Here is a 19,525-nt window from a genome sequence, read left to right as displayed (position 1 = left end):
GTTTTGCATTTTAGCTCATTTGTAAAAATTTTGCATACCCTCAGTTTCTGTATTTGCTCTGATTCTGAGCCTAAAGTGACTGTTAAACATCTGGATGGGACTATGTAGGGAGTGAATAGAAAAATATGGTGATCTATAGCATTAGGAGGAGATTTAGGCTCAGATTTATGGGCTTTTGGCACACGTCAGAGCAGGAAGTCACGCTGCGGCATTGCCTTGCGTTAAAAGGAAAGAGCAGGACTGCACTGTATCTATGTAACTAGGTGCATTCCTGTCTTTTCCCCCTGCACTGGCACCGTTTTGGTTGCCTAGAGCCAACACAGGCACCCTAGCACCATGGTGCAAGGGTGTCTGAGTTGCATGCAGGATTGTTTGTTTTTGTGCAGGATGGGGCACCTTCCTGCTCAAAATCAATCCTGGGAGGAAGAGGAAGAAACAAGGAGTTCCTCAATGCACCTCCCCTAGGAAGGCGTAAGGTTTTCGGCACATCCCCAAGTTTACATGGCCTTGTAAATCGGGGGATGCATCAAGATCAATGAGTGTTGCGTGGGAAAACCCACCACAATGCTAATGGAATGCCTCCCCGGCGCAGAGTAAGGCAACGCAGCGATTTGCACTGCCTTGGCTTACTCCATATCTATGAGGTCATTCAAAGTCATGCAAAGCGGCTTTGTATTGCCTCATAGATAGAGTTGAAAGATGTGTACCACTGTTGCTTCGCTAAAAGTGACACAATGGCGGTGCAAGCCTCTCATAAATATGTCCCTCAGGCCCAGATTTATGGGGTTTTGGTGCAGGGCACCACAGCAAGTCACCTTGCTGCGCAGCCATGCATCGAAAGGAAATGGCAGGAATGCGCTGTATCTATGTAATGCAGCACATTCCTGTGCTTTCCCCCTATGCTAGCACCGCTTTGGTTGCCTAGTGCCAACACAGGCACCCTTGCACCATGGTGCAAGGGTGTCTGCGTAGCATGCAGGACTGTTTTTGTGCAGGAACGGGCACCTTTCTGCACAAAGACAATCCTGGGAGGGTTTTTCCCCTATCTATGTGTGCTGCAGAATATAGCACACATAGAAATAGGTAAAAAATAGGAGAAATAAAGATATTTCTTCTTGTTGAGCCTCCCCTGGGGAGGCGTAAGGTGTTGGCGCATCCCCAGGTTTACATGGCCTTGTAAATCTGAGGATTCGTGGGTGTTGCATGTTGGAAATCACTGCAACCCCGTGGTTGCCTCCCTGGTGCAGAGTAAAGCAACACAGTGATTTGGCCTGCCTTGCCTTACTCCATATCTTAAATGGCTTTGTGTTGTCTCATATATATGGTTGAAAGGTTTGTGCCACCGTTGCATAACTAAAAGTGACACAATGGTGGAGCAAACCTCTCATACATATGTCCCTTAGAGACATATTTGCAAGGCCCCGTGGGGCAGGGCGGCCCTTGCTGTGCCACCCTGTGCCACTGGGAAAGGGCAGAAATGCACTGTTTCTACAAGATGTAGTGCATTTCTGTCCTCTCCCCCTGCGCTAGCGCTCAAATTGCTGTCATGCTTCAGTGTAGGCATCCTTGCACCACTTTGTGTGGCTTTGAATGGTTTAGAAATTCTGGTGTAATGCAATTTAGCACACATGGCTGCGTGGCATTACTCTGCGCAAGGGAGGCATTACATGGGTGTTGTGTGAGTGTTCCCACGCAACACCCATGGTTTTTGATGCATTCCCAGGTTTACTAAACCTGGATAACCTGGGAAAATTCCCAGAAGATGCATAACGAGGGGAAATTAATTTTTTCTCCCGGTTGCTTCCTCTTTCTACGTGTGCTGCGTTCTGCAGCACACATAGATAGATGGCTATGCCTCTAAGGATTGTTTTTGTGCAGGAAGGCACCTGCATTGGCACTAGACAGCCCATGGTGCGCAAGTGCAGTGGAAAAAGGACAGGAATGTGCTGCAAGCCAAAAATTCGGTGCATTTCTACCCTTTCACAGTGACACAGTGCAATGCAGCAAGGTGACTTGCTGTTCTGCACTTTGCCACTTTGCAATAAACATGGCTCTAAGTGCTTACAGGTAAGTATAGATTGATTACTCTTAACACCACTTTTACATATGTTAAATAGACTGTAAGGTGGAATGCCAAAGATAAACCAAGTCTGGTTCAATGAACCGAAATATAGTGCCAGCTCTCTATCACAACCAGGTAGAAATATTTCAAACTAGAAATGCAACACAGTCTGCAACTGCTCCATTGAAAAGATAAAAAAATAAGCGAGCACATTGATAACATCAAACACCATCAGTCCTCCTATCACCAAATGCAATGCTCCCAGGAGTTCAACATTCAAAGTACTTGACATGCCAATCTCACTGCCACACCGTCTAACCTCAAACTAAACTCTTATGAAGATGACTTTATTCTTGCGTCCATCTTAAAAGCTGTCACTAGTGAGGCACAAATGCATCCTTTCTACATGCTCAGTCCTCCACCTAGGCATTTCATCTTTCCATACTTAATCAAGACAAGCCAAATCTTCAAACTGTTATCAATGGCCTCCCTCGACCAAAGTGGCATAGTCAAATGTTGACCCCTTTACTCATGTACCCTATTTCAAAAGTATAGAGAAGGCATTAGCCATGCAATCAAAAGTATAGTTGTATGACAAATGTATCCATGCCTATAAGTGAGGTAGTTGAACTCACAGAAGCCCACCACCTGACACCAATCAAGTTATAGAAATCATAATCCTCTCTTTGAATAAAGGGGATCCTGTGCCCTCTTCCTTATCACCACATTTAGCTTCCTTTGACACTATCAACACTGTAAGGCAACTGGCCATTAGTTGTGTGGCCAGCCAAAGCAATGGGTCCACATTCACCCGCCACTGGGAACCAAACACCCTATTGGAGCGCTTGATTCTCACAGAGAAGCAGAGCAGAGCAGTCCAAGGCGAACTCAAAGGAGGTGCTATGGGCTAGTAATCACCATTCACAGCCATTCAATAATAACACCGAATTAATGAATGTCCAGTCTGTGCTTTTTCTTTGACAAAGTAACAATACATTTATTACACACACACTCGCACACATTCTACTCAGTAATTTACAAATATAGATAAGACTGATGAAGATGCCTTGCGATAACATTGTGTAATCACCTCTGACCACCTAACGAGACCAAGAACAACAAGCCACAAGTCAAAATATCATAATTTTCAGGAGAAATGCAATAATCAAAAATAACCTTGTGTAAATGCACTTATTAATGTAGATAAAGCATATAGTTTTTGATCGGTAATCACTGTCAATACTATTCTTCCAGTACAGACTTTTAAAATGATAATAAAGCATATATCTTTTGATCAATAATCACTGCCAACCTTATTCTTTCAATATAGCATTTACAAAGGATCATCACATGTGCCTGTGTGCTTTTTTTAATATACTTTAGGCATTAAAAAGGCAATTATTAACATCGACCCTAGAGTGCATTACATTTTGATCAGAAACCACATGTAACCATAAACATTGCCCTTAGAGGGTGCTGTAGAACATGCACTCTTTTTAGACTCCTTTAGGCCACAGTAGTTGCAGCCATAAACTTTGGCCCTAGAAAGCATCGCACTCCCAGCTAAAGAGCACATGCTCCAGTCTAGGGAGTGGTTGAAACCTTGAAGAAAGTCCTGGGTTGATATTTCTTCATGGACCCTGTATTCATAGGGTCATTACATTTTTTAAATCATCTTTGGACTCCTGGGGGAAGTTACTGCACTTCTGCAGCTTCCCAGCATCCTCTTTTTGTCATTGGTGGTGTCTTGGGGTCACTACAAAGGGGGGAAAGTGCGCTGATTTGTAGAGTCCTGCAGGAAATGATGGTGTGCTCATCTGGGAGCTTGCATATTTAATTAGTGGCTCTCCTGCTGAGCCAGGGAGAGCCACTGTCTTTCTGGAGCCATGTGGCCTCTCTCTCTGTGTGGCGTGCAGTTTTACTTTTTTAAAAGGGGTGCCCTGCCCCACTTGGGCACCCCTGTGTGCCTCCTCTATTGAGGGGCAGCCCAGGGATCCCACCCCTGGCTAGATGCACACACCAGCATTCCAGCAGTCCACCACAGTGCCGCAGGAGCTGGCAGCTTTGCTCTTCCCTGCTCTATGGAGCGGGCAGGGTGCTGACTGCGGTGGTGGCTGCCCACATCGCCCAGTCACGGGCAAGGGAAGCAGGTGCGGTACCACTTCTCTGACCTCTTCTATTCTGCTGGAGACTGGAGTTGGGCTTCCCGGACTCTGCCTCTCTTCTTTCTCATGGGAGGGTGCAACAACACTCACCCATCCTTTTTGGGTGCGGGGTGCCTAGTGTTGGGATCCTGGACACCCAGTTGCAAAGCCAGACTGGGGGATGGGGTTTCCAGGCCCTTTGGACTCTGGGGAGGGTACCCCACGCACGTCCACTCCAGGCCTGAAAAACATGAATTGTCCTGTCGGTGACCACCGGGCCATGGCCCACACTGGGGGGTTGAAAAGGCTTGGGCAGCGGAGCTTCATGAGCCTTGGGCCTCCCTGGTCGTTAAAGCTACGATTATTTTTATGCTGGTATCTCAGGCCAGTTGGGCGTTTTTGCATGTTTTTGAGCTAATTTATCCCTGGTTGGTGAGCCCTACCCACCTGCAGCATTTTCCTTAGGCCTCCTGGCATCTGCAACAGTAAACTTTGCGGGGAGCTTGTTACACTGGCTCCCTGTGCCAGCTTTTATCTTTGGTTACCTCTGGACCGCTCTACTCTTGGGCACAGAATTCCCACAAGATTGACTGCTGATTGATTTATGCAGAGCATTTCCACCCCACCCTGTTCCTCCTCAGAGGCCGAGTCAAGTAGTCTTAATTGCACTCTTTGTGTGGGAAGGCCTTTGATCCTGGCACTAGAAAGACATTTAATTAACATAGAACAGCATTGTAACAAAAGGCCTGAGCTCTGATCCTGAGCTGGGCCAGAGAAATCTGCAATTCCAGGATGACCCACAAGCTGTCAAATATATTTTTGGAACTTGCAGAATTTTGATTTTCCTGTACAGAATACATCCCAATTCGATATATTACTGGTCTCTGTAGGTCAAAGGGAAGTGAAGCTGCACTCTAAGGCAGCCTTCCCATATTTGTATAATCGAGAGTCACTGCAGACAAGATATTAAACCAAAGTGACGTTCTCTATGAGTGTACACTAGCATTATAAGGCCTACTACAGGTCAATATGCAGTCCTGCAGAGTCCCTTCTGCACCAGGCTGTGAGCAGTTACCAGGCTGCGCACAACAGAAGTCTCCTACTCACAGTCCTTATACATATGGACAAATGCATGCACACGTGTTCATGTGTAACCAGCCAAGTAACCCTGAACCTTGGTGCATTACAGCAGTCCTGTCTTAAAAGACACATGGTGGCTGTAAACATGTGCAGTCCATTTATCATGAGTTTTCTGTGGGTGAGTCATTGGTTTTGAGGCTCACCCACAGTTAAAAGTTCACATACTGTGTGGTCAAAAAGCTAATCATCTGGGTAGATTTGATGACCAAAACCCATTTCCTTACAATCACCAATCCCTCATCAACATTTGCTCCAAACTCGCAAAATTCACGTATACACCGCTCCCATGGATTGTCGTCTTTCAACAGTGTGTCCAAAAGAACACATCCAACTTCTATTGTTTGCCTATAATGTGCACAATCCTTCTAGCCTTGTCCTCTCCTAAGTAACCTTGAATCAGTGCGGCCCCCCACAGAGATCTAGTCATGAAACTGGGGTTCAAGATTTATCTGAACCCAGCATGCAAATATGGATAGTAAGAACCGACAATAAGTTAACCCAGCCAGAATTCATCTTTATTGTCATTATCAGAAAATAAACCCAAGTTCAAGACTGGCTCAATTGCTGCCAATTAAATATAATGGACTCTGTTGATATACACATCTCATCTTTACCTTTGACATTAACCTATCCTTTAGGGGACAGCTGAGAATACTGAATACGAAACATATACAGGTCACAATATCATCACCACAGTATCGAGGGACCAAATAAGGTAAACTTGCACAGATTTTTTATACCTAACTCCACTTACATGTGACAAGGTACATAATTTTGGAGTTCAGAGTAGGGATGGGCGGAGCTGACAGAGTTCCACTCCACCCACCCCTACTCTGAGAGTTAATTAATAACTCAGTGGAATTCCACACAGTTGCATGAACCTGCGGAGTGGACCTAATTGTGCCTAAATCTTGGTAGTGCTAAGCTGGGTCGGGCTTGGTTAGGCCCGATCCTGCTTAGTGCTTCTGAGATTGGGCATATTCAGGACAGGGCCATAGGCAGCAAAAGTTGCCATTTCAGATCTTTTGTGCACCACTGTGCACATTGGGAAAAAAACGAGGACTCACCTGGGTCCTTGTTCCCATGGGGTCCTTGTTGCCAGTGGCCTGGCTGGTTCTCTGCCTCCTGGCCCTGGATCCAGAGTTGCTGGTGAGTGAGCAGCTCCACGCCACGTTGGGTGAGTGTGCACTGCAGCCCAGTTATGGGCTAGACTATCTGCGCGTGCACTGTGTGGCCCATATCTGGGCGCAGTGCTCATGTGGTGAGCTCCGATGGTGGGGCTAGTGGAGTTTTTGGCCGAAATCCCAAAAGTCTGTTAGCTCCACCAGCAGAGCAGAGTTCACCGCCCACCCCTCGTTAGGAGCAGCAAATGCTTACCTCCCTTTTTGCATATTCCCTACTACAACCATCCTTTAAAACACATTCCACAAAAACACAGACTTCATGGTGCCTTCTCTCTTTTTGTGCAATTCTACATCCTGACTTCTGAAGCATATTTCAGAAACAACATTAAAGCATTGGGCCCCTCCTATCTGGGCAGCAACCTTGCTCTGCTAACTGGAGTTCCATATTAAATTCCTGAATGAAAGAGGTCCACCTTTCATGATGATACAGTCGTCATCTGTCGACTCAAGAAATTCAACCCCACATTGCCCACTCTAAATACCATCACTGTATTATATTTAAGACTTCATACATCACATGCAATGCTGCAATAAACAGCGTTCTCCCTACTTGGAAGAATTATATATCCGACCAGATTAGTGGTGGAGTAACCCATCCTTTGAACTCTCAATGAGGCCCATAGTTTGCTCATCAAACTTGCAGAAGGTGATTCTCCTTCTCTGAAATGAGAAATGTGGGAGTATCAGATTTCTGAAAGCCGTTATTTACACGTGCTTCACTTGTGACCAAAGTTGAACTCGTGAATTCCTCAGGCTGCTGAGAGAATTCCATCCACTTGTGCAAGATTGTTGCCTCTTATAGTCTGTGTGAGGGGGCTATGTATTCAACAGGTGTGGCATGATGGTACTCATTAGAGTATGGCAGAAAATATTGTATTCAGGACTACTGGCCAAAATAAACATTGTGTCTAAAATATTGTTTAAAAAAGCGTCATCCCATTGGGTACACATCTCCTGTTAACTCCGATAGCGCGATAGTTTTGGAAACAATACAACATTTATGTAAGATGAAATGCTGGCTACAATATTCTGGTACCACATTTTGGAGGTTATTTTTCTGGTGGGCTCTTTGATCATCTCAGAAGGGTCAATCATGCAGCATGCACATTAAATGCTGTGACATGTGACTGCTTATGTCTTTTTTCATACTCACCCGACAGGTCACACATTGTAATATCTGCTAGTTTGGGCTCATTTGCGTGAACAAGCTGCATGGGCCCAGAGCATGAACATCCCTTTAAGTTTCTGGTAACATTAATATTGTTTCTCTTATCAACTGCTTACAGTACTTCTTGCCCCAGGCATTACCTATGTCTGGGTTGTCCTACAGTGCAGACACAGTACATTTCTTGTGAACCCTTTTCCTGTTCACACTTTGAGTTATTTCTGACACCTCCCAGTGGTTCCTCAGCACTGGAACAACCTACCCTGCTCCTCTAATAAATGTTCCTTTGTCTTGTTTGTATGTAGTACCCACTTCTGCAGGCCCACTCTCCCAAAGTTCTGATCTGTATCCATGCCTAGAGGGTACCATTGCCTCCACATAAGGCAGTGACAAGATGACCCTGGATCTGGATGCCTCCAACACGAAACACAACTATTGCTGCTTCTTTTATTACTTCACCCGATACTCCATTTTCACGTGCACTAGGCCTCAACTTTCAATGCACCATCTTCTTTCTTGCTAACATTTTAGCCAGCTTCTCCAGTTCCCATCCCACACCAAATGGGGTAAAATATCACTTTACTCCCACCAACCACCTGGGCACGTATTACAGATAGGCCTCACTGTCCTTGTTTGTGTAAACTGGTATGCTGGGCACAAACAGGGACAGTGCATCATATTACAATTAATGCACTGTCCTCAAGGCAGCCATTAACCCACCCCTGTCCCGGGAGCAGGGCAATTAGTGAAATATGAAGTGGCTGTTTACAAGCCGTTCTGTTTTTCACAGTCAATATGGCATGGTGCCTGCACTTTAAAGAGGAGTGAAAGCCCCTCTAGCATGTAGGTGCACCTGCCTGCAGGTGGCTATCTTGGGGGGCCAAGGTGCTCTTTTGTAGTGCACTGTGAGTCCTCCTCTCAAGGGTTTGTTTGCCGTTGGGTCTGCATCCATATTATGGCCTAGGTGCAGTGGCAAAGTGACTCCCACTTTTGCTTGGGGTGACACCCAAATGCAAATGAGAGAACACTTTCTGAAGATAGCACTGACAAGTATCAGTATTACAGAAGCAGCTGCACAAGCATCTGAAGAGGGGTGTAGCTTGGTCAGTGATATTTGTGTGGTGTGAATCTTAAACGGCAATTCCTAGCGATTGGCAGTGGTTAGACTATTCACAAACATTAATTTCATCATCTTTTCGATCTTTGATTGCAAGTAGTATGCCTGGAAACCTGAGACTGGCACAGCTTTCCAAGCATACTACTGCCAATGTTTGTGAATTCGAAAAAGAAGTACGTTTGCACCGATTCAAGGAGTACCTTTATGGGCGTGGATTTACTTCTTTTTTTGGTAAATCAGTCACTATATACTATATATATTTCCACTCCAAAAAGTGATCTGACTACCAAGCCAAGAATTCATTCTCCAGAAGCTATGCCTCTTCAGGCCCAACCTGGGGAGTTAGTTCTCCATAGGAACTCAAACTATGCTCAAATTCAACGCAACGGCCTGGAGTCCCTGCCCTGGGATCACTTATTTTAAGTGTATTTTCACTGCACACAATCTTCTCTTGTATGAGAAGTCTTGATGGTAGGGTTGTCAAATCAGTGCATGTATGCAGGGCTCCATGTTCCCAGTCCTCACCTTTTATAAATATTTTATCAAGTGACTAACGGCCCCAAACTTGAGTTGCAAATACAGGTGAGTGCTCCAGAAAATTAATAGGGCAAGGCAAGGCAAAGCCGAGGGTCTGACTTTGCTCTGAGTCCATGCATGTGCCAAACCATGAAATCCTTTGCCATGTATATCGTGGAACAAACATAGGCCCTGATTTATACTTTTTTTTCGCCACACTACCGTCATTTATTGATGCAAAATCGACGCAAACTTACAAAGTAAAATTGTATTTTGTCATTTTGCGCCGCTTTTTGCATAAAAAATTACGGTAATACAGCACAAAAAAGTAGAAATCAGGGCCATAATGTATAAACTTGACAAAGTCTCTTCAAATTTTTTTTAATTGTAGAGCGTTAAAATGTGGAAGTGTTTCACCTTAGCACATGAGATTATATCACTGCATAGACAGACATTTATTAAAAGTGGTAATTTTTCAACATGAACATAGAAACATTAATGGCTCATCCCCTAACTACTATGCCAAGAGGTAGTCATTGGTCATGTAAATCCTAAATAAGACCTAGATTCGTATTATTGATAAAACAACATTGTAGTCCATTTTATCAAACATAAGTGGTGCTTATATAGCACACATCCCAGACTCAAGTATTTTAAAGTTCTCTCATACATGATGATAAAGAAAAGATGTCTCTGTGACATAAAGGCCCATATTTATACTTTTTGACACTAAACTGCGCTAACGCAGTTTAGCGTCAAAAAATTTAGCGCTGTCTAACGCCATTCTGAAGCGCCATGCGGGCGCCGTATTTATGGAATGGCGTTAGCCGGCGCTAGCAGACCGGCGCTGCCTGGTGTGCGTGGAAAAAAAACACGTAGACCAGGCAGCGCCGGCGTAGGGGGAAAATGGCGTTAGGGCGTCTTAAAATGGGGCAAGTCAGGTTGAGGCAAAAAAATCGCCTCAACCCGATTTGCGCCATTGTTTTCGACGCCCAGACGCCATTTAAATGACTCCTGTCTTAGTAAAGACAGGAGTCATGCCCCCTTGCCCAATGGCCATGCCCAGGGGACTTATGTCCCCTGGGCATGGTCATTGGGCATAGTGGCATGTAGGGGGGCACAAATAAGGCCCCCCTATGCCACCCAAAAAAATAAAAAAAAATAAAAAATTATACTTACCTGAACTTACCTGAATGTCCCTGGGATGGGTCCCTCCATCCTTGGGTGTCCTCCTGGGGTGGGCAAGGGTGGCAGGGGGGGTCCCTGGGGGCATGGGAGGGCACCTGTGGGCTCATTTTGAGCCCACAGCCCCCTTAACGCCTACCCTGACCCAGGCGTTAAAAAGTGGCGCAAATGCGGGGTTTTTTGCCCCGCCCACTCCCGGGCGTGATTTTTGCCCGGGAGTATAAATACGACGCATTTGCGTCGCCGTCATTTTTTTAGACGGGAACGCCTTCCTTGCATCTCATTAACGCAAGGAAGGCGTTCACGCAAAAAAATGACGCTATTTGCCCATACTTTGGCGCTAGACGCGTCTAACGCCAAAGTATAAATATGGCGTTAGTTTTGCGCCGAATTTGCGTCGAAAAAAACGACGCTAATTCGGCGCAAACGGAGTATAAATACGGGCCAAACTGTTTACCAAAGATCACGCAATTTGGACAAGCAGGGAACCTGACATTGAGTCCAGGCTATCTGGTTTCACATTGTTCAAATTCAGCCACCAGAACATCTCCCTGTATTTGTATCTCTTTCTCTCTTTCACTCTCTCTCTTCTGTTTTACATCAAAGATCACAGTTTTTCTATTATTCTCGGTACATGATAAGAAAAACTAACACAGACAAATCAACGCGACACAGGCCTTCTAGGCCAACCTATCAAGCAAAGAATGCATTTATCTGGGGGTGTCACACCCCAAACAACCCCCCTGATGATCTACATGCATTATGTATTCCAATATATAAAGTGTAATACCCTGGGGGTTGGAATTCAATCAGTTTTTGCAAGCTGCGACCTTTGTGTACCAAAGTCTTCATGTCCCTATATTTACTGAGCCTTTTTGGCCGTTAAATTTTGCCATATTCTACCGATAGAGATGCAGCTGAAAGATGACGACCTCACTGCACCCTGTAGTTACTTGGGTGCGATAAACTCATCTCAGACCCACTTTCAATTGTGAACCATGTCCTAACAGGTGTTATACCATTGACGGTAGTGCTGGCAAACTGTTGGTCAGAAAATAGGCTATATATATATATATATGCATATATGTATGTACTTATATATATATGTGTGTGTGTATATATATATATATATATATATACTTTTTTCACTGAAAAAAACATAGAAATTCACTTTAAAAACCAAAGGTTGCTGAGACGATATAGTTTGGCTCACATTTCAAACATGTCAAACCATAGAAATTCACCTGTTATACTTACAGTCATCATCGTAGGACTGCACTTTAAAATTTATTTTGGTGGAGGACTGGAGTTTTACAGAGCATGCTGAAGCATTGTTTTAGGAACATAAAGCCATTTTGCATAGTGTTATTCACAGGTTCTTATTTACATACAGGTTGGAGGGCTATCCTTTCCCCTGGATGAGGTGAAGGAATTGAAAAACCTATTAAACAGTTCGCTCAGGATGAGTCCAAGAAGCCATGCTGCTTGGTGCCACAGCCTTCCTGGGAAGTTCAAAGCGGCGTGTGTTAGCAACCCTGGAGATACCTATGCAGTATTAAGTAAGTTATTTGAGTTTATCAGCTGGGGCTGAGGCATTCTATGAGTGATATGGTCTGGAGTGATGCAGGTGAGGTGGGAGATGATAAGTGTTCTGTGGTTTTGTGTGAAATGGTTACGTTCTTGTTTGGGTATCGGGGTGGTATAGAGCATTAAACAGGTGCTCCATCCCAACTATGTCCTCCTTGTGAGTCAACAGAAATATTTGGCAGACCAAGATATTTTACAATGTGCACAGACCATGATCCCTGGCTGCCACTCTGAGGTTGGTATCACAAATTGATACTTGTCTACTGTCTGTGCAAAGTGCCTTTCATGAGCTCACAACTGCAGTTAGTGCCCGTTACCTGGTTTTCTGTTGCTGCCAGTCTTCGCTGGCTCCTTTTTGATGCTATATGTGGCCTCTACTTGTTTGCCGGATGCAGTCAGGATGCTTGCTACCCTTTTGTTTCTACCAATGGCCACTGCCAACTCTTCAACTTGGTCTGTACTGATGCCTCATGTCTGCTTCTCTGTCTGTGTTCCCCGACTGTTCTGCTGTTTGTGCTTACTCACCTGCTGAACGAAGCCTTTGACTGCTTCTGTGCCTGTTATCTATTCGTTTATTAGTGCCTGTTCCTCCACCACACACTGCATGCCTATGCTACTCCACTTTGGTGCAATAGTTTATTCAACAGAACTGCGTCTGGCTCAGTGCTGAGTTGGAGAGACCATGGGGGTCATTCTGACCCTGGCGGCCGGTGACCGCCAGGGTCACCGACCACGGGAGCACCGCCAACAGGCTGGCGGTGCTCCCGAGGGCATTCTGACCGCGGCGGTTCAGCCGCGGTCAGAAAGGGTAAACCGGCGGTCTCCCGCCGGTTTACCACTGCCCTACAGAATCCTCCATGGCTGCAGAGCGCGCTCCGCAGCCATGGGGATTCTGACACCCCCTACCGCCATCCTGTTCCTGGCGGGTCTCCCGCCAGGAACAGGATGGCGGTAGGGGGTGCCGCGAGGCCCCTCGGGGCCCCTGCAGTGCCCATGCCCATGGCATGGGCACTGCAGGGGCCCCCGTAAGAGGGCCCCGCAAAGTATTTCAGTGTCTGCAAAGCAGACACTGAAATACGCGACGGGTGCAACTGCACCCGTCGCACCCCTGCAACTACGCCGGCTCAATTCTGAGCCGGCGTCCTCGTTGCAGGGGCATTTCCTCTGGGCCGGCGGGCGCTCTTTTGGAGAGCGCGCGCCGGCCCAGAGGAAATGTCTGAATGGCCGCCGGGGTCTTCTGACCGCGGTGCGGTCATTTGGCGGCGGTACCTTGGCGGACGGCCTCCGCCGTCCGCCAAGGTCATAATCAGGGCCCATGTGTGTTGGGCCGGCCAAACATACATGCATGCTCGTTACCCCCAGTTCCCTGCCCCTTTATAAGAAAACAATAGTAAACACAGTTTATTATCGTTTTCTTGTAAAGGTTTTGCAGCTGCTGGCGGGGGGTGGGCAATGCTCCTCCTCTCTAATGGAGGTAGCCGCCGCTGTATAAGTCTGAAATTGATACTTCTATAAAGTTGGCATTTTTTTACTTCATCTGAACATTGTCAAACACTCACCCCCAGTCATAGATCTGGGTTTAATCCATCGTTCTTTTGCTCACCATGCCACCCCAGTTTGGACCCAGCCATATGCAAATCAGTCAAACGATGGATTTAGGCCCAGATCACTGTACTGGGGGTGAATGTATGACAATGTTCAGCATTCCGTCCATCACTTGTTGTTTTTTGCTTTGTCGCCCTAAGTGGGAAGGGTATGCCCAGACGTGGGTCCCGTGCTTCCCATGCCACTGGATTCAAGCTAGCCTGGCTGATGAGGGGTGAAACCCCGAAACCGGTCCCAGGATGCTTGTTTCCAGTCCAGGGAAGACCTGGACTAGCAGTTCAGGCTGGACTGTTCCCATGGGGAACAGGGTCAAGACTGATTTGCATATGGCTGGGTCCAAACTGGAATGGCATGGGCAGCAAAAAAAACGATGGATTTAGGCCCAGATCACTGTACTGGGGGTGAATGTTTGACAATGTTCAGCATTCCGTCCATCACTTGTTGTTTTTTGCTTTGTCGCCCTAAGTGGGAAGGGTATGCCCAGACGTGGGTCCCGTGCTTCCCATGCCACTGGATTCAAGCTAGCCTGGCTGATGAGGGGTGAAACCCCGAAACCGGTCCCAGGATGCTTGTTTCCAGTCCAGGGAAGACCTGGCCTAGCAGTTCGGGCTGGACTGTTCCCATGGGGAACAGGGTCAAGACTGATTTGCATATGGTTGGGTCCAAACTGGAATGGCATGGGCAGCAAAAAAACAATGGATTTAGGCCCAGATCACTGTACTGGGGGTGAATGTTTGACAATGTTCAGCATTCCGTCCATCACTTGTTGTTTTTTGCTTTGTCGCCCTAAGTGGGAAGGGTATGCCCAGACGTGGGTCCCGTGCTTCCCATGCTTCCCATGCCACTGGATTCAAGCTAGCCTGGCTGATGAGGGGTGAAACCCCGAAACCGGTCCCAGGATGCTTGTTTCCAGTCCAGGGAAGACCTGGACTAGCAGTTCGGGCTGGACTGTTCCCATGGGGAACAGGGTCAAGACTGATTTGCATATGGCTGGGTCCAAACTGGAATGGCATGGGCAGCAAAAAAACGATGGATTTAGGCCCAGATCACTGTACTGGGGGTGAATGTTTGACAATGTTCAGCATTCCGTCCATCACTTGTTGTTTTTTGCTTTGTCGCCCTAAGTGGGAAGGGAATGCCCAGACGTGGGTCCCGTGCTTCCCATGCCTCTGGATTCAAGCTAGCCTGGCTGATGAGGGGTGAAACCCTGAAACCGGTCCCAGGATGCTTGTTTCCAGTCCAGGGAAGACCTGGCCTAGCAGTTCGGGCTGGACTGTTCCCATGGGGAACAGGGTCAAGACTGATTTGCATATGGTTGGGTCCAAACTGGAATGGCATGGGCAGCAAAAAAACAATGGATTTAGGCCCAGATCACTGTACTGGGGGTGAATGTTTGACAATGTTCAGCATTCCGTCCATCACTTGTTGTTTTTTGCTTTGTCGCCCTAAGTGGGAAGGGTATGCCCAGACGTGGGTCCCGTGCTTCCCATGCTTCCCATGCCACTGGATTCAAGCTAGCCTGGCTGATGAGGGGTGAAACCCCGAAACCGGTCCCAGGATGCTTGTTTCCAGTCCAGGGAAGACCTGGCCTAGCAGTTCGGGCTGGACTGTTCCCATGGGGAACAGGGTCAAGACTGATTTGCATATGGCTGGGTCCAAACTGGAATGGCATGGGCAGCAAAAAAACGATGGATTTAGGCCCAGATCACTGTACTGGGGGTGAATGTTTGACAATGTTCAGCATTCCGTCCATCACTTGTTGTTTTTTTATTTTTTTACTTTAACCATTCTGTGCCTCTGTCTGTCTCTGAATACACATCTGGGGTGGGTGACTGCTGGGCTTTGTGCATTCCCTCTAGACAGTGACACACAAAAGGAGATGGGATCTGACATTTGCGTCCTGATGGCCCATCACCAGGCTGATGGGTCTTCCTGGGCTGTACGGGAGAGTGGAGCTGATTCTTACACCTGAATAGACTGTGCCTCTCCCCACACAAAGTGCTGCATAACCCCCTGGAGAGTGTCTGGAGCCAAGAAAGGAAGAGCAGGGACCTTGTGCACTTCAAAGCTCTTTGATGGATCCAACGACATTCTGCCACGAAGAAGAGCTGCTGTGCTGCAGGAGGGACTGCCACTTTGATAACTGATTTGCTGTGTTGGCCTGCTGCCTGCTAATTGCTGTGTGGTAGGAGGGACTGCCACTTTTCTACCTGCTTTGCTGTGTTGGCCTGTTACCTGCTGCTTCTTGCTGGAAGTGAGAAGGACTGGTCTTGCTCTCTATATCCTGGAACCCATGTTTCTTCAAGGGCTTGCCCACTGTTATTGCAGTATCAGGGACATTAAAGACTGGCTCCAATTCTGCTCCTGCTGCTGAACTCTGCCATCTGGGAGTCCTACCCTTGTTTGAGGTGCTAGTCCAGTCCTTGGCCCTATAAGTGGGTTTTACAGCTGTTTCTCTGCAAAAATGAATGTATTCGAGCCTTTGCTCTGCTCAGAACCGGCGCAGTGCCCTCCATCTCATTGCCAATTCAACAACGACGTGGGACCCGACGGCGAGGTTAGACAATGACGCTTCGCTGAACTGGCCACAACAGTGCACGGCTCAATGATGACGCATCATATGCATCTCAATGGAGTTCGACATGGGACCCAACTCAGAGGCTCAATAATAACGCATCTACCTGACTGCATGGATCTGAACCGACAAATCATCTTTGCATCGCCCCTCAACGTCAACTCTCGCTCCATCCAAAGAACATTTCCAGCGGTCTGTGAATGAGTCCTGTACCTGGCCTGCCCTCCATCACGGTCAGCCTGAACTTGGGACTTACTTCACTCTAGCATGACCTAAAACAATTGTTTAGCGCTATTGACTTCTAAGCACTCTTTTGGATTTAGGCCCGTATTTATACTCCGTTTGCGCCGAATTTGCGTCGTTTTTTTCGACGCAAATTCGGCGCAAAACTAACGCCATATTTATACTTTGGCGTTAGACGCGTCTAGCGCCAAAGTATTGGCAAATAGCGTCATTTTTTTGCGTGAACGCCTTCCTTGCGTTAATGAGATGCAAGGAAGGCGTTCCCGTCTAAAAACAGACGCACATAGCGGTGCGTGGTATTTATGCTCCAGGGCAAAAATCACTCCCGCGCGGCAGGCGGCGCAAAAAAATGGCGCAAAGCATGAATAGCGTGACATTTTAACGCCTGGGTCAGGGCAGGCGTTAAAATGGGGCAAACACACCTGTACTTAATCAGAACACACAGAACAAACAACAGAGCAGCAGAGCAGCAACAGGGAGACATGGAGGTGCTTTTTCTTCAACGTGCACGTAGACGCAGAGCCCTGCAGCAACAACAGCAGCCACAACAACAACAGCAGGGACCCCAAAGACAGCGCAGAAGGCAGGAGAGGATATTCCGCCCAAGAACAACCCTGCATGGCCTCAGGGAACGAGACATCATCCAGAGGTACCGGTTGAACTGGCAGGCCATTCAGCAGCTGCTGACAAATATTGAACAGCAATTGGCCCCCACTTTAGTGACTCCACGCACTATCCCAACAGAAACAAAGCTGCTTGCCGTACTTCACATGCTGGCAAGTGGCTCCTTTTAGACAACTGGTGCCCTGGTTGGTTGAATCTCACAACCATCTTTCTCCGCATTCCTGCCTAAAGTACTGGATGCCATCATTGGACTGACACCCCGCCACATCTGCTTCACTAACACACTGCAGAAGCAGCAGGAAACAAAACAGGGGTTCTACGCCATCAGTGGCTTTCCGCACGTCCTTGGTGCAATCGACTGCACACACGTACGCCTTGTGCCACCTGCTGCGAGTGAACACCTCTACCGCAACAGGAAGCACACACATTCCATCAACGTGCAGGCCATAGTCGATCACCAAGGACTGATCAGCAACATCATGGCTAAATATCCTGGGAGTGTACATGATGCATTCATCTTCCGTCACTCCACCATCAACCAACACTTCCAGGATGGACGGTATGGCAATGGACTACTTGTTGGTAAGGACAAAAATCTACTTATATACTCACTGCACAGAAACCCTCTAGGATAAACAACACATACACCACAATAGCAACACCTAGACAGGAACACACTGAGGTACTCACATCACTAGCCATGTGTCACAAGTCACCATTGAACCTCTCACACATTTGAATTTACTCCACAGCTTAGTGTGAAGACATTCATGACTGTGGTTGCCTAAATGTCACCTTGCAAATTGGAAGTCTCACAATAACCTGTACACTAATACAATGCATAACTTTTAAGGGATGGGATGGCCTGGCTATGTTCATATGGACGTTTCTAATACCCTTTCATGTTTCAACTCTGCATGGAACTATCATCACACCCCCAGTGAGGACACACGGACACCTGTGTCACAAGTCACAATGCAAGGGAGGGCACACTGTACTTGAGAAACCAATACATCCTGCTGACAAACAGTTAGACAACAAACACTTGCTCAGCCAAGGAAAATAAACAATGCCAAAGTTTCCACCAACAACCATAGGTTGTCACATTAGTACACAAAATAGTCGCAGACAACACAACACAACTACTGCCATCAAAGATACGTACAACAGTGCCTCCTACATCTAATTGATACCATTCTGTGTTTCTCTTTCAGCTGATCAGGGGTATGGCATCCAGCCTTGGATAATGACACCATATGGGAACCCAAATACTGCTGCTGAGCGGGCATACAATGACGCCCACAAGAGGACACGCAGCATTGTGGAGAGGACCTTTGGGATCCTAAAATCAAGGTTCCGCTGCCTTGACATCACTGGCGGAAGCCTACTATACTCCCCAGAGATGGTATGCAAAATTATACTCACTTGTGCCATATTACACAATATTTGTGTACAAAGGAACATTCCCCTCCTTGAACCGGACCCAGACATGCCTGAGGATGATGATGAGGAGGATGCTGGCCTGCAACAGGAGGGGGAACAACCTAACACCGCAGCAGGAGTGCGTAGGCGCCAACAGCTTGTGAACAATTTTTTTACTTAAGTCATTATCATCACTTGTATTCCACACTTGTAAATAAACACAGATCACAAACACCACATTATGCTTTGGCCTATTCATTTCTGACCACCTTTAGTTTGAAATAGCTGAAGATGAATGTCGTCTCATTGATCAAGAATGCCATTAAAAATCATCACACCAAAAATAAACATCACAACTGTATGCACAGAGGGTAGGATGTGACATGTTACATTACCATACACAGAGCCCAACAAGAGTACAAATGTGACAATTAGACATGCCGGATCCAAACAACTGAAACAGTCTCTCATCCAGCCCAAAATTGGAGATCATTTGAAAGTCACATCACACGGGTTCAGAGACAGGGTGGGACCATCCATGTGTACGTGAACATGTCATCAATGGCTTCTCTCAAGTGTATGATGTGAGCAATACACAATTGCAACAACATCAGCTGCCACTAACTCAGGAGGAGACCTTGAAGTTACAGTGACAACATACACACAGACAGGTCATACTGGATCCACATTCCCACACACATGTACACATATGTCATACAACCAACCTAATATTTGAAAGTAGACCATCACAGTTGTGTCCCAGTTTGAACCTAGCAGGAAGATTGTAACATGACACTAAACCAGTTTATGCAGAAAGGGACACAGACAAGCAAAACAATCTTCGCATTATCACATCGTGAACGCTGAGAGTCTTGCAAACTAAGGGGGTCATTCGGACCCTGGTGGTAATTACCGCCCTGGCGGAGGTCGGCGGTAGCACCGCCAACAGGCTGGCG

General features: G+C 46.8%; 1 protein-coding gene across 1 annotated transcript in view; it reads left to right on the top strand.

Moving 5' to 3' along the window:
* The window catches only part of LOC138302101 (guanylin-like), a 67,550-nt gene that overhangs the window by 1,118 nt on the left and 46,907 nt on the right, over positions 1-19,525 (top strand). The window contains exon 2 of the mRNA XM_069242484.1: positions 11,907-12,072. Coding sequence (XP_069098585.1) covers positions 11,907-12,072 — 166 coding nt within the window. The remainder of the gene's footprint in view (positions 1-11,906; positions 12,073-19,525) is intronic.

The sequence above is a fragment of the Pleurodeles waltl genome, chromosome 6 (assembly GCF_031143425.1).
Source record: "Pleurodeles waltl isolate 20211129_DDA chromosome 6, aPleWal1.hap1.20221129, whole genome shotgun sequence".
Lineage (NCBI taxonomy): Eukaryota > Metazoa > Chordata > Amphibia > Caudata > Salamandridae > Pleurodeles > Pleurodeles waltl.
The sequence above is the reverse complement of the archived record's forward strand: the minus strand, read 5'-3'. Positions and strand labels throughout refer to the sequence as shown.